Genomic DNA, 21,247 nt, shown 5'->3' with positions numbered 1-21,247 from the left:
ATTAAAATCTCAGCGATTCAGCGTTCTTTTGTTCCAAGTGTCCTCCGGTATTTTTTTATGTGTATGTCCTGAAGATCCTGTCCGGCATCTGTTATTTACGATTAACTGTAAGTTAAAATCACTAGATTATGAACACGCCAGATTATAACAGCAAACTTGTCTGCATTTCAACAAGAAATTGTTCCCAATTTCTGCTAAAATCTCAATTTGTGAAGTTTTTGGCTAGACACATGCGCTGCTGCAAAAATTTAGGTAACGGTGGCGCACTCCCCTATACCCGGAATTAGTAAAGTGTACGCCTCCTGATTACTATAAACATTTTGTTTTTGACGAATTGGGCAAAATTTTCAGTTTCACAACGCTTCTAGAACTGATCATTTTGTTTTCCTCGTAGAAAAGCCATTTTTATAATGATGATAAAACCTCAATTTCCCTCAAATTCCATAGTAGAGGAAGAGGTTCGGTTGTGGGCACCCTGTTGGTTTTGATCCATAACTTTGGCCCTAGTTGATCTTTTGCCGACATTTGTATACCAATGGAAAGCTAGTCTAATAATCTTACTACTAGCGAAAAAAAATATTTGGTTTCATCGGTTTGAAAATGTTATTGACAACTTTGCAAATTTGACATTTTTGGACATTTCAATTTTGTGGTTCGGTTGTGGGCACCCTCGAAAATTCAGCTAAAAATAAAGAAGCATGAATAGAAACCATCCAGATTTAAAGAAAAAGGAATATTTTTTTCATTTTATGACAAATTATTCAGTTAACTCCTAGAGCGATCCAAAATACCTTCCTTGCCATACATAAACTTGCCTAATCTTCAGCAACACATTTACTGCCTTGACATTCGTCTGTTTGAACAACATGGGACAAACATGCTTTCAGCTGCAGCTTGCCAATATCTCATTGGTTTGCGATTACTACGAAAGAAGACACACAGTGTGCAGATCGGTTAATTTTTTGCTGTCTTTTCGGATGCTACGGCGCTACCTCCAAAGAAACAACGAACTAATGCTCGCATAAATCAAGCTTTGATGCATTTCACACGACAACGCCCAGCTTCACTGGCAGTCATATATAAGGCTTACCCAATCCTATCCAAAGACATCAGAGTGCCATCATCCTCCGTGCTATCTAAGCAAAGTGATCGCAACCGATCCGCGAGTGCCATAATAATTTAGTGACCGTATTCTGCAGAATAATGAAGCTGTTTGTTGCTGCTGTTGCCCTGCTGGTGGCCCTTGCTCACGCTGCACCCCAGGGTCAGCCAGACGCCAAGATCGTGAGCCAGAACTCGGATATCAATCCTGATGGAAGCTTCAACTATGCGTATGTGTGTAAATAATCCTATTTGGATATCGCATTTAAACGTGAGATTAATTTCAGTTTCGAAACCGATAATGGAATCAAAGTCGAAGATCAGGGAACCATTAAACTAGTAAAAGTGCCCAAGACTGACGAAACTGGAAGGTCTTTGGGTGAGGAAGAAATTCCCGTTGCTGTTCAGACGGGTTCCTTCCAGTATACGGCTCCAGATGGACAGGTCTACACGGTCAGGTATGTGCGAGAGAAATTGTTAATCACCAGGAAAGCTTGAAATTTGATTTTTTCTATTGCAGATATATTGCCGATGAGAATGGATTCCAACCACAGGCAGATCATCTTCCTGTTGCGCCAACTCCCTAAATTATTCAACACAATTTACGTTTGAGCATAGCATGTCAAATAGAACTGTAAATGTTTGTAAATAAACTTTAAATTTACTTTAACTTCTTTAATATGTGTTTCAAACTAACGAAAGTGCTGACAAAACCCATCATTCGATTGAAATATTACGCTGGAGATGCATTTTTCTATCCTTTATCGTTGTATATCATTGTATATTTTGGAAAAATTAGATTCCGAGAATAGGTTAAAGCAATGTTATCATAATTACGATCGGGAGTGGTTTTTGAACGAATTTTGTACCTACACATGTACACATGTGTGCTGTAAATGTATTCAATTCAATCCAATCAATCAATTCAATTCCAAAAAAGTGAAAAAAAAAACAAATAATTTTAGAAAAATTTTAAATAACAAAAAAAAATTGGTCCAATTGAAAAAATTCTTGGGTTATCGAAAGAATTCAAGTAAAAATCCTCGTCTTTCTGGATTTCTGAAAGTTTTGTATGAGTTAGATAAGATTTTCACTATTCAAAAAATACAGTTAATTTTACTTTAAACAAATGAAACCAGAATTTCAAAATAATAAATTACTTTTTTGCAATTCCTGATCATAATACCTGGTTTACAGTTGGCATTTGAGTGATAGAATGGCCTACTTTTCCATACCAATGGAATGGGTGCTTTAATGAACATTATGCAACTCAAATGGGTTGCATAATGTCCATTATAGCACTCATTTGGGTGCTATAATGAAAAACCAGCATTAGAACAATAGTTCTATGACCAGATTTAGCTCAATTAACTTGGGTGAGTGTTCAAACAGTGTATTCTCTGTGTCACGTAATAAATGAAATAATTTAATGGACATGACATCAAATTCTCTATCTATCGCTTTATGGTCTGTCGAGCATACAATGTGGCACGATAACATTGGATTTGTTTGTTTTCTGCAGCAGCATGACATTTTGGCAACATTGATCATGTGAAATAAATACAATTGTACCATTTCGGTACAGATTTATCACATTAAAGCCCATTTTTCGTCATTGCAAAAAATAGCGTGTGCAACTCGTTGCAAAACTCGATTTTTTCAGCACTCGTAGTATTTATCCAACTCGGCAAGCCTCATTTGATAAACGTTCAACTCGTGCTGAAAAAATCATCTTTTTGCAACTAGTTGCACAAACTACTATTTATTGAGTTTCATTTCCGTTCAGCGAAGAAATAAATAGTAACAATTATCTTGTTACGGTTTATTTCTCATAGGGTAACGGAAATCTGCAACCAGATGAGTCATTTGGAATAGGAAATATTGTATCGGAAACGAACCATTCTTAAACATTTGATCGATTAGATAGATTAAAGGTAATTAGTTATTGGGAGTCGAAGGAGCGGTAGTGTGGAACGAAAAATCGATTGAAACTTCAAAATCCCTTTTCAGATGTCCACCAAAATTGGGACACATATTCTCTACTCTCAGCAGACGAATATAGAAGGTTTGTGAAAAGGAGGAAGGGGAGGGCGTAGGTATAAGACATAACGGATGTTAGGCATGATTGACAATAGGAATAATTTATATTATGTACGAGGTCATGCGATGTTCTTTGAACTTTCTAAAGTTTCCGAAAACCAGTAAGGGAAGATCCATTAATTACGTAACGCAAAAATTGACAATTTTCAACCCCCCCCCCCTTCCCCAATGTCACACTTTTTGTATGAAGCACCTGAAATTTTTGTATGGATTGTCACACTTTGGGCAACCACCCTCCCCTCTCTAGGCGTTACGTAATTTATGGATGCTCCCTAAATTACCCACCTATACTTATGAATCGAATGTAACGTCATATGGTCATAATCCAGGTCGCTCGTTCGTGAACCTCCAAACGACGGCCGCACACGCACCTTCCTCGATTGCACACAGCCAGTGAGTGCTGAGCCTACCCTGAAGCCGACATCTGACGACAGGTTCTCTGCTAAATATTGCTAGTCGCTCATCCGGCATACGCACTACATGTCCAGACCACTGTGGTTTGCCGCATTTCATAGGCCTTCCGATATATGCATTTGTGTACACTTGGTACATGTCGTGACTCGTGCGTCTGCACTATTCACAGTTTTCACCACACAGCCATGTATTGAACGCAGTATTTTTTCGGGAATTTTTGCGTACAAAATAAGTGCTACAGACCATTCACCATTCACCTGACTGCGGTAAAATTGACTCAGGTCGTTTAAATTGGTAGTTTCGTGAAGACTCATTTCCTGCGGGGAGGCCTGTCTAAGATTTGGCGAGGTTTACCAGATCTTCTTTCAAAAGCTGCACATACCCGCAAATCAGCCTTCACCAAAGCGACCATATGCCATTAAAGCGCACTAGCCCAGTCCATGGAGTGGGAGGGCTTAGAACAAACCTGCTGGAGCGTCCGTTCCCTATGTTAGGGGCGGCCCAAAACAGCTTCTGGCCCTTAGACGAATCCAAGTAAAAATAAGAAAAAGACAATCGACGGTTTTATCTTTGACAGATCCTACAGCACATCAAATAAGGATGATTTCCTTTAAAAAATTCTAGACAAATGAATTTAAATTCTGATTAATATAAAAAAAAGTTCTGAAGTACATTTTGGGCAGTTCATTTATTTTTTTATATTTTCCGAAAAAGTATCTATCTTATAGTTTTGAACTTTTTCCGTATCGTACATCAGATTTTAATTACATTTTGTCTAGAATTTATTATACGCATTTAAAAATTACCTTCCTATCCTGCGCTGTACGATCTATCAAAGTTAACACCATCGTTTATCTTCTTTTGATTTTTACTTGGATTCGTCTATAGCGGGCGGCTAAACAGAAAATGCGATGTTACGTCAGCTATTCTTAAGATGATAGCCCCATCAAGGGGCTTTAACGCCTAGGCAGTAGAGTGGGGCAGCTGTTGCACGAACCTTAGAGGTTGAAGTCTACTGGAAGCACTTGCCAGGCTCAATGTATACCTAATATATGAAGGCTTGACGAGCACATATCGAAGGGATAGCAGAAAGTCCATCATCGATGTTACCTTCCGCAGTCCTGTCGTAGCAAGGAACACGAAGTAGATAGTCCACGAGGATTATACGCATAGCGACCTACGGGCAATCCGATATTGTGTCCGAGGGAAGGTATATTCGGAACCACGCGAGAGCAGTTCAAGGAGCGAAAGTGGAAGACAGAAGCCTTTGACAAGGATGTGTTTGCGGAAGCAATGCGATTCGAGCGCAACCTGCTAAATCTGAGTCCGGACGAGCTAGTTGCAGTATTTACCCGAGCTTGCGATGCAACCATGCCGAGAGAGGCACAGCCACGGTATGCACGTAGGCCAATCTACTGGTGGAATAAAATGATCGCCGAGCTCCGTCGCTTCTGTTTTCGAGCAATGAGGAGGATGCAGACCCAACTACCATTGGAAGCTGGTGAACCGCTTATTTGTGTTAGAGTCTCTTTATTAGGGGACTTCTTTATTTACTTCTTTTACTTCTTCTTCTTTTGCCCTTGACGTGACCTCAGGGTCGTTAATATTGCTTTTGGCGGAATTGTGTGAACTTGTGGAAATACTTCCCTTAAAAAAACACAAGGTGGAATTATCAAGAATTGAGGAATTATCGAAGGGTAATAATCGGTAATTGCAATGATCGTCTAGATTAATATTTTGTATTACTTTTTAAATTTCGTTCATATTTTATCCGTTTATGGTAATGAAGAGGGGAAATATTTGGAAATGAGTGAGCTTTTCACATACCGCGAATCCTCGATAACACTCGACTTGCCTTGTCCTGTTGAGTATGCCACATCCAAGGAACACGCACCGAGGAATTGGCTTGGAGGTATAGCACGAGTAAGATGGAAAGATAGCGATTTCACGGTGGCTGATGTTCGCACCGATTCCGCTTTCGGTGTGAGCGACGGTAGCTTACTTAGTCCGCTGGTTTGGGCGAGCGGCACAGTTCCACATAACCACGTCAGGAAACCAAGTGAAGCGGAGCCCTAACTTTCCGTAGCCAAGCTGGCTGATGATGGTGATTCTGGATTCAAGCTTCTCAGGCAATTTCACAATGGCGACTTCGGCCCACTTTCGCACACTTTTCACCTATGGAACGCGTGCCGCGTCCGTGACGATGATGATGGGGGATTTTCGGCTTCACGCTGCTCGCTTTTTCCGCACTTTTTACTTGTGGCTTTACGTTCGGAACCGGCTCACTCGTTCGTTGTTCACCGTGGAAAAAACAATCGGGAAGGAGCGCACAAAACTTTCACTACAGGTGGAAAGAATAAAACGGATCTTTTTAATAAAATCTGACACAACTGTCCACTAGGTATAAGATTCTTTCACCTTCTAGGCACTTTTATTCTTCCAAGTGGCATAGCCACGGGGGTGGTTTTGGACATAACACCACCCCCCCCCCCCAGGAGACAAATTTCTTAGAAGAGATTTTTTTTTCGAACATTCTCGAATTAATTGCATATTATTCGGCAACTCGGCCGTACGAAAACCATTTTTTTGTTAAATATCTTGGCTGTGCATATGCACAGCATATGTTTCGAAATGGACAAATTGATATGAAATTTGCGAAAAAGAATCCACATGTCTTGGAGGACTCAGACCCTCAACCTCCTACTCTCTAGATAGGCGTGATAACCCCTACACAACAAGATCGCACTTAAAGTGCGATTGAAAAGCCATTCTATACCGTACCTGCCCAGACCTGGGGGTATAGTGCGCTCTCTTTTAATAAACAAATTGAATATCTTTCGGATGCTTGATTTGTCCAATCTCCAGTAAAGCTTTACTGTGGAGATTGACAAATCAAGCATCCAAAGATATTCAATTTATTAAAAGAGAGCTAACTGCGGTGGAGGTTGGTACTCGGATTCTGATGGCTTTTCCGCAAACGTGACCTTTACTGTAGGGTCTTGTTGTGTAGGGGTTATCACGCCTATCTAGAGAGTAGGAGGTTGAGGGTTCGAGTCCCTCCAAGACACGTGGATTCTTTTTCGCAAATTTCATATCAATTTGTCCATTTCGAAACATATGCTGTGCATATGCACAGCCAAGATATTTAACAAAAAAATTCTCGAATTAAAAAAAGTTCAGAAAACCCCCACTGACCAATTTTCTGGCTACGCCACTGATTCTTCCCCATCTCCCCACCGTGGAGACTATTGTCAGATTTTCTGGATATGATACACTGCGCGGCGTTTGTAGTGTTCCCAAATGGGTACTTGCACAAAACTTCACGCGGCGAATGACTGTCGAAAGGTACGGCCGCGCCAAACGATACACCGCAATGCTATTCACCCATAAGAATCAAGTAAACGGGGTGCAGAAAGCGCGGTGGTACCTTTCATGAAGGGTTCGCCGCGTGCAATTTTGAGAAAATCAGGCAATATTCACCGACTATATCGGTTAGGTCAACTGTCATGGGCCAAACACAATCGATACGTTTGCGTGCGTTTTGACAGTTTTCCCATTGGAAATGTGTCAAACGTAATGCAACGTACACACAAGTCAAGCAGTTTGACGAACATTGACTCCGCCCCCAAGAAAACACTTCGGTTACTGCTTTGTTCGAACGTGTGTAAAGTTGTAGACCATCATTCGAAAAGGGCGTAGCAGCCAAAATTTGTTCCTTCGGATTCCTTATCTACATACATAGCTAAATACATAGACAAAATAGGGAGAGATCAAATTTTGGCTGTTACGCCCTTTTCAAATATTGGTCTAGAGTTGTTCGAACAACCATTTGACAGTTGGCGGCTCGGTTGGAAAAAATTAAAACGGTTCGATTTGAAACAAAAATTGAAGGTTCTCGCAATGAACTTTGCGAGTTGTACCAACTATCTCAGGAGGAAGAGTCAAGCGGAGTGGTTGCTAATTACTACTCTAATCAGGGCATCGAGTGGTACATGACCCCATCTAAGGCTCCACACTTTGGAGGTCTTTGGGAAGCGGCGGTGAAGGTAGCGAAGAAGCATTTACACCGGCAGTTAAGCGATTCAAGGTTCACCTTCGAGGAATTAACAACAGTCCTAGCAGAAATTGAAGTAGCAATGAATTCTCGCCCGCTAACACCACTAACTGAGGACCCGAATGATCTCGCCACCCATTACACCACCCCACTTCCTAATAGGCACTGCAATGTCCACTTTTCCTGAAGACGATGTTAGTAGAATTCCCATAAATCGTCTAGAGCACTATAAGAGTTTACGTCATCGCGTCCAACAATTTTGGCACCAGTCAGTGGCAGGCTGAATATCTACAGGAGCTGCAAAAGGAAAGTAAACATATCATCCCGAACACTGACATCCAACCAGGTAGAATGGTCGTCATCGACGACGAGTTTCTTGCTCCTGTGAAGTGGCCGCTGGCGAGAATCCTGAATATCATCCCCGATCCAGATGGGCTCACTCGAGTCGTTGATTTGCTAACCAGCAGGGGAGTTATACGACGTCTAATAACAAAGATTTGCTTGCTGCCCGTTGAAGAATCCTAAAAATCGAATCTTCGCTCAGAACCAATTGTATTATGTGATGGTCCAAGCTGAAAGATCAAGTTTGATACGATTTGGGACCTCGGGAGTGACGCTTGGTCCCAGAAGGAGCCCAGCCTAGCCCCAAGCTGCTGGTCTAAATCCAACGGCAGCCTCCGGGGTGGGCACACAAGACCTCTTTAGTCTGCCTTGTCCTAACGCGTATCCTCAGGGTCGTATATATTTACGGATTGGTCTCTGGGAGGAATCTGCTTCCCTAACTTACCTTAAACACTCAGTAGAACTTAAAACAAGAACAAAAGGGGACTAGACAATTCGGCTCAAACAAACAATTTAGAATTATACAATACAAATTTTGAACAATAAGTTTATTTATGGACGATAATTGAACTTAACTGTCGTTGTGGCCATGATGAACGTTGGTTGACATGTGGTTTTCTCGAGACTTCACGGTGGTGGGGAGCGACTAGCTGGTGGCGGGTGGTGGGTAGCTTGCTCTTCACTCGATCCTTGAACACGGGACCGGTTTACTGGGTGACACTAGGCCTGTATTAACGATTGGTCATCGAATGTTCCGCAGATCCGGGGAGTGGTACCGAGCGAGCACTTTCTCTTGTGGTCAGAAATCTAAGCGAGTACCGACACTTTCATTTGGCTGGTTACAGTCTTGGCGAATCGTCACTAGGACCTCCGAACACCGGAAGGAACCTAACCTGCAACTTCTGACCAACACGCAAACACTGCAGTCTATTGCACCACACTCGCTTGGTTCTTTGTACGATGATGAACTAAGTCGACCTAACGCGACCAGCACTAGCTTTGGGCGTGTCGTACACTGGCCGTTGTGGTGTGGTCGACCAAAGTTTCGTACGGAATAAACTTAAGTCCAAATATCTACCGTGACGATGTAGCTGTACACTTTGGACGAATAATGGTTACCACACTGGCCAACCACGCGGAACTACTGATACGCAAATGGACGGGCGTAAACGGAACGGTCACCAAACGTCACTCCTCCGGATCGGATTTCAAACTTCTCTCCTCAAGGCTTTCTTCTGGCTTATTTATACCCAGCCCCGCCATCGCATTTTGATGTTGGTTTCTTCGCTCAACCGCCATACCAAATAATTATCGCCGGTTGGCGGTTCTTTTGGGACTGCAACCCGCATTGCACAAACATATTAGTGCAATATTTACATATGGCTGACCAGACGAACATTTAAATTTAACTCCTTACGAAAGAAAACAAGAACATAATATATACATTTTATTTGAACATTAATCTACAAAACTCAACTTCTACATCAGCCAAGGGCTATTAAATATACAATAAACGTTCACTCAAACATGAAAACACGGAGCCTGAACATTTATTATACATTTAGACATTTACTTGCAATATGACATAAAAAAAAATACAATCTTCTTAGTGAGCCGAATTGACCAAGTGCAGGCAGTAAATTGTAACCTAGGAAAGTGACTGGTTACAAGTTGGAGCAGGGGTTACTGTCCCAGAGATAAATATATCGATTCCCATGGGCAAGTGGCCAACTGTTCTCCAAGATGAAGTTCAAGATATCCTATAATGCTTACGCCGAAATTACAGGCATTCAAAAATATCTTATGGTCAAGCAGCATTGAATGCTTTGAAATCCCAAATCAAAACTGGTTCGGGAATGTGTTCAGTCACTCCAAACCTTTAGTTGTTGTAACAAAGTGAACCTAGATTGGGTTTCTGGTCATTGTGCTATTGAAGGCAACAAACAAGCCGATATCCTGGCACAATTTGGTTCATGTCGACAGTTCATAGACTCCAAACCTTTTTGTGGTGTATCTGCGTGTTCTCTTAGAACTAATCTTGGAAACATTCGAAAACAGAGGTCATTTGGAAAAGCACCTCAATTGCAAGGCAGATTAAACGGTTCTTTACACCTAACGTATTTACAACTAGAAAAATTCTTGATCTTTCAAAAAAAGATATGAGTACATCTTCGTCTTGAATGGCTCTACATTCCAACTGGAACTTGGCCTGCTTTTCAACTTAGTATTCTTTTAGCATTGCCTCAGTTATTGATTGAAAGCTTTTTCTATGCCCGCCAATGCATGAGTATGTATCTTGTGTGGCAAGTACAATGGATACACTATGCCCAAGGTGTCGAGAATGTTTCCAACCCGAAAACATCCTAGACCGTACCGATAATCGAACTCGTCATCTCCATATTCCAGCCAGAACTGGATCTGCTTTTTAACTTAGTTTCTATTTTATTAAGCATTACCACATTTTTTTAATAGCGTTTTTTTTTTCAGTCTCAATCGGACAGTTATTATTTAAGTATTCCTATGGCTGCTATTGCATGAATACCCGAGCAGAAGCCATGAACAGAATAACTAAACATGATATGGACTTGATTGATATAAGAGATAAAAGAATAGTTAACAATATCAAAAATTTACACCAAAATATCATTTGAATATCAAAGGGAAAGAACAAACTAATGGCACATGATATTGATCACTTCTTACAAATAGCATAAATTGATCTCCTTGTGATATTTTAGAGCAAAATATTGATATTATCGTCTGATCTTTTATCTCTTATACCTATCAATCATTTCCATATCTCATTTTGCTATCTAATCAACATTTGATATTATTGAGCTATTTTCGTCTACTCGGGTATGTATACCTGCATATCCCGTGTGATGAGCACAATAGATAAACTATGCCTAGAGAGTCAAGAATCTTACCGGAAAACATCTTAAACCCGACCGAGAATCAAGCTCGTCATCTCCAGATTAGCAATTCAGATTATGAGAATTTGCGAGGTTTTTGACGTGATAAATGACAATAAGAAATGAAATTAAAATAAGATCAGTGAACTTTGACATCAAGATACTCTTTATCATTTCAAATACCTCGTAAATGATCATAGTATAAATAAGCTATACTGATTCCGGTTAGCGGCAGTATAAGGGTAGAACAAATAATTTATCTCCTAATTTGTTTTTCCCCCCAAACTTTCTGAAAAAAAATAGATTTGGAACACTAAGTCTGCGTAGTTCGGATTGAGAATAAAACTAAAAGTAGTATAGCGAATCAAAATGTATTCCATCGCTTACGGATTAGCTATTCGACTCTTTCGTGAATAATTACCCGCAATACGCTGAAGAAAGGAAATCACAGTCTTCTTTTTACAAAAGTCGTTCTTGCTGCCACGCTCGACGCATGAGCCTTAACAAGAAACCAACATTTAACATGAGTCGTCACTAAGTTAGTAAGCATTCCAGCTTCAGTTAATTCTAATATAAATACACACACGAATACTCTCTAAGTCTAAAATCTACCCCCGCTCACTGGTGGTAGTACTGTCCGTTGTAATCGAGTTCCGCCCGCTGTGCAGCCGTTTCCGCGTACTTCGGGTTGGACTTTGCCTCCTGCTCGCGGCGCTTGATACCAGCGTAGATCTCCTCCAGACCCTTGCGAATGCCTTCCGGGATTGGTGGTTCGGTGGGTAGGTGGTCACCGGTCACACGGAATCCCTTCTCGTCGGCGGTGTACTGCACTTGAATAATCTGACCGTCGGGAGCCTCGTATGAATAGGCACCCTGCTGCACCAGAACTCCGTTCGGGTGCGCATCGGAGAAGTCCTTCAGGTAGCCGGATTCTTCGTGAACTATGTTGTTGCCGGTTTGATACCTTTAGGAGGAAATGCTTGAGTAACTTGCTGGAGAATATACGAAGGAGGTTCTACTTACTCGGTTTTATAGCTGCCATCTTCGCCTTGTTCCTTATTGTATTTTAGAATTGGAATCCATGTGGTGGTTTCATGATTTCGCTTTTCGATATTTTGCTGCTGGTGATGTTGCTGGTGGTCGTAATCGTTATTGTGTTGAGGAAATGCAAAAGCCGATCCCAGCAGCGCTATCAAAATCTGAAATAAATTTAAATTAGATTATTGATTTGGTTTCTAAAGAAACACTAAAATTGAAGTTGGTAAACCATTGTGAAAAAAAATCAAATATCGCTTGCTATGCGGATCTAGTTTTGATAAAAAAAAAGTAGAACGATTGTCGATAACAACGCTTATTACAACTCCTATTTGGCCCAATTTGAAACTAAATGAGTTTTATAGGTGATAAGGCATATCTAAATTTAAGAAAAAAAATAATGCTGTAGTCAACCTTCTAATCGCACTAGCAGCACTTAATTCTACTTCACGGTAAAGTAGCTTCCAAAGGCAGTTAGCCCCGCGAGACAGTACGAATTTTACTAGTCAGTTTAGTATGGTGTTGTACATGGTGATGATCATGTCAGAAGATGACTTTACGGTTAAGTTTCCATCCAAATTATTGCATTTCTCTCAATATGCTCAATAATAATAATGCTTCAGGCTTTTGTACAACTGTGATAATGCAGTCAAAAACTAACTCTTGGAATTAAATCATCTAGTAAAACTACACAATTGAACTGAAGCACAAATGTACACTGAAGTCGGTTTTAACGCAAGGGATATGTTTTGCGAAATTCAAAAGAGCGCAAAAGGAATACCGCATAAATACCAAAATTCGCATAAAAACAAAGCGTAAAAATCGATTACATTTTTTGAAGCTTCCACGTGTTCCCGAACAGTTTTGAAAAAAAAACTCAATGCTGCAGCCTTATCGGGTTGGATTATCTAATGGATTTTATATGTAGGGAGAACGGTGCAAAATGCAACCCATAAGCGGTTTCGATGCATTTACGAATATAAACATGAACGTGAAGCCAGCTACATTTCCCAATGATCCCCTATTTAGAAAAATAAGATTTTCATCACTTTCTAACGCATTTATAAAAAGTTTCAAAAATAGAGCTAGGGCAAAACGCCTGATTGGTGGTGTAAAATGACTCAATGGCGAACGCATGGTTGTTTGTTGATTAATTAATGAATTGAACTACAATCTTACGGTTGAGGTGGAATGTTGAGAGGGGTTCACTGAAATGAACATGAATTCAGAATACCAGAAACTTGAAAAAAAAGACGGAATTCCGATCAAAATGGCTCACGCGTGCCGGTAATCAGATTTCTTGTATTCAATAATGGGCTTATTAGTTCCCCCCTTTTGTGATCTGTTATGGGTCTAAATATAAAGTGCCCTCGTAACGATTAATGAAGGGGCGTGGCTAATGGGATTACTTCATTAGATAAAGCTGCTTTCCGGCGTGCGCGAGCCATTTTGATCGGAATTCCGCAGGGAGCGAACCGACTCTGAAATTAGCTGTTAGTTATTCAAAATGTGTATTGCTAAAAAGAGTTATGGGTCGAAGACTAACATCAAAAAATTTACCCACGACGAATTTTCTTCAGATTACAAAACATTATCGCTTGGCTTGTCGTCTTGTCGCTTGTCGGTCTGAGTGACGGTCACCGATGGGTGGTTGCTGTAAATAATTTCTACTAAGGTGGCGTCTTCTTAGCCGTGCGGTAAGATGCGCGGCTACAAAGCAAGACCACCGGGTTCGATTCCTGGTGCCGGTCTAGACAATTTTCGGATTGGAAATTGTCTCGACTTCCTTGGGCATAAAAGTATCATCGTGCTAGCCTTATGATATACGAATGCAGAAATGGTAACTTGGCTTAGAAACCTCGCATTTAACAACTATGGAAGTGCTTAATGAACACTAAGCTGCGAGGCGGCAATGTCCCAATGGATGTAATGCCAATGAAGAAGAAGAAGGTGGCGTCTTCAACGATTTTGCTGTCGTCGGCGGAAAGTAAACTGTTCTGGCAAGATTGTTTGGAATTGTTTCTATTAGTCATTGTAAATGAAATCTATTCTTTCCGGTCCTCCATTTTGAACAAAAGAAGGTTGATCCGAGATTAGTTTTCTTCAAAGTACAAAACTTAATCATTTGGCGACAGCAGAAAGTTACCCTTCGGTAGCAGAATCACAAGCGTGCGTCGAAGGGTGATGATACAATAAATTCCAATGGATAGATGCTACCGAAATAGTCCATTTTTGCAATCAACCCCTTCCTTCCAGAAAATGCTGGTTTGGAGTAGAACCAATTTTCCTTCCTCAATGCACCTTTCAAAAACTAACTGCAAACTCTTGTCGAAATCTTGAAATTTCGTTGAAATTTCACTTCGTGCTACTACCGACGGCCACTTGATGACTTTTCGCTAAGACGCCACCATTTGGAATAAATTTCCAGCATTGGCGCGGGATCGCAACAGTGTTATTTTGTAGTAAACTTTTTCTTCCAAACAATGCTGATTCATTGGGGTTAAATGATCTGCAGCAACCACTTCGATGACCATCAACAATGCAATGAATTTTCGTCGAAAATGATACCAGCGCCTTCGTGCTGCTGCGTCCGCTCTGCATGAAATCTTGTTCGAACTGACGGTTAGATCCAAATCCACAAGTTGCTTGATTTTGATGTCTGTGCTTTAGATGCATGTACGTGATTGGTTGATTCACCTATTTCTAAACTTTTTATCAATTATCGATAATCAATAGTAAAAAAGATCATTTCCGGAAAAATACAAATAAGCGTTGATGCATCATTGATGGAATAGTCCAAAAGAAAATCCATCAAGAAACGAATCCGGGAAAAAAACATTTGTAACTCACTAAATAACCATAATGTGCTCAACAAAGTCCACAAATACATGAATGCCCTCTCCGGTAATTGACGTTCCTTTGTTTTGTTTGTAGTTGCTTGGTTTCCAATCCTCAAACGCTGTGCTACAGCTACTTTGCTAATGCTGCCACTATTACTACTACTTATGGAGCTCCTGTAGCTTCCGAATGAGGATTTGTCTTCAAATGAGATCCGTATCCGTGAAATAAATACATTTACCCGATTCAGGGAGCTTACCAAACACTTTATATTTAGGATTTTCCATTAGTTCACGAAGATGCTCGTTCAGAACTTAGGTGAATAATCAATCGGTTAGATCGACAGCAGGTTTCTTGTTATGCTTGAATAGTCTCAGGTTTTTGATCACTATAGCTGTCAAAACGAGTTTATCAATGACATACAAAAGCACGACACTGGACACTGTGGTCGACAACTTATCGCGATATGTGTTCCGAAATTCGTTGGTTCGCTCGAGCAACCACCGTACTATCGAAGAATTTTCCTATGCGCGAGGAGAAGTGGATGAACGCTGTCATCAGAGGAAAAGTAGAATCACTGAAATTTAACGCAGCAAGGTATATGCAATGGAATTGAAAATAATTTTAAAAATTACAAACTGAGATTTTTTTGAAAATGATTTATTAGGCGGGATTAGAAATTTAATAAAGATTAAAAGTAGTACCATCTCCGGAATCATTTCAAGAAAAAACTTCATTGTCATTAACAATCAAATTAATTTATGTATAAAGTAGATAATCAAAATTCTAACCTCATGCTATAAATTATTTGTAAATAAATTTCATTTTGAAATTTTGAAAATTATTTTGAAAGCTGCATCCCATACCTCGCTGTGAAATTATTTTCATGATTCTACTTTTTCTTTTGATGACAGAATTCATTCTTCTGCTAACGTATGGAATCCAGAAAAAATCCCGAGGGAACTATCAAAAATTTTCAAGTGAACACAACTTACGGTGACAAAATTATATCGCTGTTACTGGCCTTTGTTCATTACAGATTTATATCCTACAAATTTATATTTTTTTGACTTTGGTTGTTTTACCACATAGAACAGACGTGGAAGCCCATACAAAGTTTTGTTGGAAACGTATGTAAAGCTCTTCAGCGCCGCTAACGCAGACTGCCCGACATACAAACTCAATCTCACCAAGCGATGGCGATGGCGCTGGCTTACACAAGGTGATGCTACCATCTAGTGGTGAATCGGAATGAACACTAGCCGAGCAAATTTTCACCAACATTATCAGCCAAGGGCCCCGTACGCCTGTCACTGGCGAACAAAGCTCGTGTACTCTGCATCGAAGCTTAGAACCAGTGTTAGGGCGCAATCGGTAATGCGAACTTTTTTATATTTGGTTAGTTCATAATCAAGTGGGTATCTCAACCATACCACATCATTATATTGCTGCATGATTGAGTGTTAAATTTTGATAAAATATCGAAAACAAAAGTGTGCATAAAAATTGCCTCGCCATAACAAAAAGGTGGTAGAGAATTAACACTGTTGTTTACATTTTAGAACCTAATCCAGGTGTCGCACATGTCGGGGTAGGGATTCGGAGCTCCTTCTTCCCCTGTTATCAGCACACTAGCACCACAGAGAACAGACGATCATCTTACGTCGCACAGTTGTGACAAAACTTTGTACTGATCATTTTGAAGTATGTCGTTATGCCCCCGTTGCGTTGTGCTAAGTGTGTTAAAAATGTTGGTGAAAGTTTTGCCGTATTTTACTTTTAGCGCTAGTGGGGGCTATTGTTCAGTCAGTATTGTCACTAGATAGCAGTATCACCTTGTTTACGTAGTGTAAGCCAACGCCATCGCTTAGTGAGATTGAGTTTGTATGTCGGGCAGTCTGCGTTGGCGGCGCTGCAGACCTTTACACACGTTTTCAACAAAATTTTGTATGAGCCTCCATGTCTGTTCTCTGTTAGAAGGTGCTGATGCACTGGATTCACGCTTTATTATTTACCGCATTGATCAAAATGCTCGGAACGGTGGGTGCAGTTGGTCTCCCCAAACGTCAAATAAGAATCTAACCCACAGGCAAGCTGGCAGCCATTACCGCTCACGGAAAGCTGGATTAAAAATTATTTGTCAGGTCGGACTATGGGCTTAGAAGCTATGACCAAAACGCGTAACAAAAGTCACGTTCACTTTTCTTTGTTTATATCTATCGTTTATTTGGAAGGCCCATTTGCCATTAAGCGTTACGGAGGCAAAATCATGTTTTTATACAATTTTCATGATTCTTATGCACTAATGTTAGTTTTGGGGGACGGAAAGACAATAATACATTAGGAAAGGAAGGGAATTTAGGGTACTTAAATAATAACGATGCTGATGTTTACATCGTTGACATTCTTGACGATGTTTCACTTCTGTAACGGGACGAACAAACATTTTCTTGGGAAACAATACCGACAAGAAGACATACGAAAAGGGAAACGACAGACATTAAAATGGACAACAATAAAAAGACATTAGAGATAGGGTACGACAGACAAGAGGATGTGTGGACCATAATTACAGTCTTACATCAGCTACTTTCAAAAATCGGCGGACATACGACATGTAATCGAGATCAAGACCCGCCAACACTACCCTAATAGGCTTTGGTTGTTTTCATCGGACACAGAGATGTTCTGTTAGCACAGATCTGGGGCCACGATAGTTCGCTTTCCTTCAACGATTTACATGCGAAGTTGCTTTCGACGCAAAAGCTATTCACATTAATCCTTGATAAAAGTTAACCAGATCCGACTATAAGCTCAAAAATTATGGCCAAAATTTTTATACGCAAAACGCGTTTCAAAAACTCCCACATTTTAGAGCACTTATCAGTTACTTATCCAATCTCTATACAAGTTACTATCGACGAGGAATCATTTTTCATTATAAGAAAATTATTTTGAGCTTTTTAGTGGAATGTTTTCACCTGTCATAAGACGAGTTTGAACAATCCCATTGAATTCCACCACTTAATTGTATCCTGACAGATACGTATTTCGACCTCAACAGTAAGGCCGTCTTCAGTGTCTTGTACTTGACTCGTCATTTAGGTCATTTTTCATTGTTTTCTGAGGAAAATCTTATTACGGACTCAGAAGTTACTGCCCAAATACAAATTTGTGTGTGCAAAATACGTCGAGCACGATCAAATAGAGATAGATTATCAAGTGTCGTCGACAAATACAGATTGAAGGTTTTCTCAAGTCAAGAAGGTGCATTTCAAAGTTCTGGTGTACAAAGGAACGGAACCATCATCAACAAGTCTTACGTGCTTCTTGGTTTTGCGGATGACATCGACATCGTTGGTGTAAATCGCAGAGCAGTGGAGGAAGCTTTCGATCTTTTTAAACGGGAGACTGAACCAGTTAACACAAAATTGTATATGATGCAACATAAGATATACGATGTACGAGGCGATGTACGTACATTTTGTATGGGGAAGTATCTATAAAGCCTCCACTTAAGCATCTTATGTGACATCGTATACGATCTTGTGTTGACTGGGAAACAATAGGACTGCTCATAAACTCTGGAAAAACTAAGTACCTAGTGACTGGCAGAGAACGTGGCGTTAGCCCAAATGTGGAAAAGGATGGGATGCGATTTTAGGTTGCCGACAAACTTCTCAAAACGACACTTTGAAAGGCCATCTTAAGTAGTACAAAAGACAGCTATTGAAAAGTCTTTTAGCTGCATGGAATATCAGATCCTCATGTTGTAAACTTTGTGCAAAAGTTTAAATTGAACAAAAATGCTCAAAATTTTGATTTTTTGCTCTATTTTAGAAGGTTTGAATCATCTGTATTTGAATCATTCAAATGCATTCTAGTTATATCGAGATGCCCAATATAAGCCATATTTTTAATAACGATCATAATTTGAAACATATGTAATATGACTGTGGTGCAAAATCAATTGCTGTATCCAATACCTGTCCAAAAGAAACTAAAATTGAAGCCAACATTGACAAAGGTGGGAATTTGGATTAAAATATAAGAAATGTAACTCGAGGGTCTACTAACATATTTTAATATCTACAACTTAGAGTGAGTGAAAAATATTATTATTTCAAATGATGTCTTTGCTCTTGTAACAAGCTTTTGGACATATTTGAACATGATGCAATAGTGTCGGGTACTAGGGAACACTTTTCTGAACCGTTAAATTTTGCATCAAAATTCATCTTATAATACATCGACGAAATACGTGTTGAAATGATAAAATAAAGTAAATGATGGTAAAAGAAACTCCAAATGAAAATTTTAATAAGATATAGTTTGTCACAATTCCATACAAATCCATACCAAGAATGTTTGGTTTTCTAAAATGTGATGAAAGTAATAATGATGCTCATAGTCCGTTCACATTATGAGCTTCATTACTTGACATAATCAAAAACTAGTCGACCCGGCAGACGTTGTCCTGCATAGTAGGCGAAAATGCGCGTTGTGAACTGCCTATGCGAAATTTCCATACGAATCTTAATTTTAGTTTTTCACAATTTATTCAGCCCTACTCGTAATTTTCGCATGAGGAAATATCATATAGGTAAACCCGTCGGAAACGATAACAAACATATCTGCTGAAAAAATGAAGAAAATCCATCCAGCCGTTATCAAATTATGCGGATACGAACACAGACCATTTCATTTTTATTATATAGAGAAGATAGAGAAGATGAACGAATGTTTCACAATTTAACTTGAAAAACAAAAGTCATTTTCAATATTTTTCTATGTCGTTCTCATAGCATCATGCCATAAATAAATATGTACAAGATGAACATATAGTGATGACTCAATTTATTTTTAACGTGTCCAAATTTCAACTAACCTATTTAGAATGCGTTTTGGAAGCCTATAGAGGAAAAATAATTTTTCCAAATTTTTTGGAAGTCTTCATTACATTCACAAACATGTGCCCTACACAATGTACCGTATGTACATTTTTTTTAGCGCTAAGCCATTAATTGCTTTTTATTTGTGCTGTTTTGACCTCCCTAACGAAATTTTCTCTAATCATTTTATAATGAACGAGAAAGGCATCATTACCGCTAGGAGGATTAAGCTGGGTTTTTGAAATAAAGATAAATTAATCTATGTTTCAATGATTCTCACTTTTGATAACTTACGGAGGCAATATCAACGATTCATAATATTTCGTAACATTTATTCTAGGTTTTAATCGATTTGTGTTGAGTCATCTCCTTATTCTTTACGTTCTTTTTTTTTCATGCACGGTTGCACTTATTCGAATGAAATGCTAATTCGACATCCTCCACTCACTTTAAAGCAGCATCAGCTGTTGAACGATTCTTGTGCCAATATCAAGCATCTTGTTCTACCATCATCCTTTCGATTTCTGTGCCAATAGAAATCGAAAGTTAACTTCATCATTTCGCACTCCGCCAGTGCTTCACCATCCATGGCTTGTTTGTGTGGAAGTACGTATACTGTTAGTAACATTTTTTCAAGTTTCGTTCTTCTCTATGAAAAACACATATCCAGTACGGCACCAGTTGGAGAGCAAAAACCAGTACTGGCGGTCTCATATTACCACTCCCTACAAAAGATCCTCAGCAACAACCTTCTTCATGAAACAGCCGCCAGTTGCCACCTCTTTGACATTTGATATTTCATACTCATCTAGAAGCTCGCCCACGACACCACAGAGTAAATAGGCAGGTAGGTCGAAACCACGCGACTTCGACCGTTGTTATTAGGTAATTCAGGTCTGGGCTTGCAAAATCACGATCTCGAGGAAAGCCAAGCCCGAAGAACAGACCCAACGAAGTCACAAAAGTTATAAAGCCTGTCGAGCTGCTGCTGCCGCAGATGATTTATTGCAGCTTGTGGCCCGCCGCTTTTGTTCACGTTCGGTTTTCCAGGTCACGCTTGTCTACACTAAAGTTCATTCACTCTTTGGATATTTTTTTTGTCGGAAAGGGTCACCACATTCTTACATAAGTTCACACCGCTTCGCACACTTACCAGAAACTTCATTTTTAGATCACGCACTTTGAACTTTTCACTTGAAATGTCACCACCTTTTACCAGTTCACAAGCTAAGAACCGAATAGTACTTCAGGGAAGAAAGTAAGATCTAGACTGCGGTCGGAGATCCCCATTGATGGGTCTTTATATACCAACCGTCTAAATCTGATGCAGTTTTTGTTTTCGTTTCGTAGCAGTTACACCTCTTTTGGCGTGGAAGCGAGAGCTGACTTGGTGCAGTGCCCCCTCCGCTCCCCTCTATCCATTTTATGTGGGCTTTGGGGGTCTGTTTTGCACGCCAGTCTCTAGTGGGTCTGCAGTGCGGGCTAATGCCAACTGCCGCTGATGGCCAACTATTTCCCGGCATACATACACGAATAGTGCGAGCCGGTTGGTTGATCAG

At 39.9% G+C, this 21,247-nt stretch overlaps 2 protein-coding genes across 2 annotated transcripts; one reads left to right on the top strand and one right to left on the bottom strand.

Annotated features, from left to right (window-relative positions):
* The first annotated feature begins 1,096 nt into the window (after window positions 1-1,096).
* LOC134217142 (cuticle protein CP14.6-like) lies at window positions 1,097-1,775 on the top strand. The gene is made up of 3 exons (XM_062695924.1): window positions 1,097-1,331; window positions 1,389-1,559; window positions 1,622-1,775. The coding sequence occupies exons 1-3, from the start codon at window positions 1,204-1,206 to the stop codon at window positions 1,686-1,688; spliced, it is 366 nt and encodes a 121-aa protein (XP_062551908.1). The 5' UTR covers window positions 1,097-1,203; the 3' UTR covers window positions 1,689-1,775.
* A 9,503-nt stretch (window positions 1,776-11,278) lies between these two features.
* Window positions 11,279-20,976, bottom strand: LOC134217141 (endocuticle structural glycoprotein ABD-4). The gene is made up of 3 exons (XM_062695923.1): window positions 20,842-20,976; window positions 11,947-12,122; window positions 11,279-11,887 (listed from the first exon to the last, which is right to left on the bottom strand). Exons 1-3 carry the CDS (start codon window positions 20,851-20,853, stop codon window positions 11,542-11,544), a joined length of 534 nt encoding a protein of 177 aa, XP_062551907.1. The 5' UTR covers window positions 20,854-20,976; the 3' UTR covers window positions 11,279-11,541.
* Window positions 20,977-21,247: the final 271 nt, after the last annotated feature.

This window comes from Armigeres subalbatus, chromosome 2 (genome assembly GCF_024139115.2).
Source record: "Armigeres subalbatus isolate Guangzhou_Male chromosome 2, GZ_Asu_2, whole genome shotgun sequence".
NCBI lineage: Eukaryota > Metazoa > Arthropoda > Insecta > Diptera > Culicidae > Armigeres > Armigeres subalbatus.
Note: the sequence above shows the minus strand (reverse complement) of the source record. Positions and strands in the feature narration are given on the sequence as shown.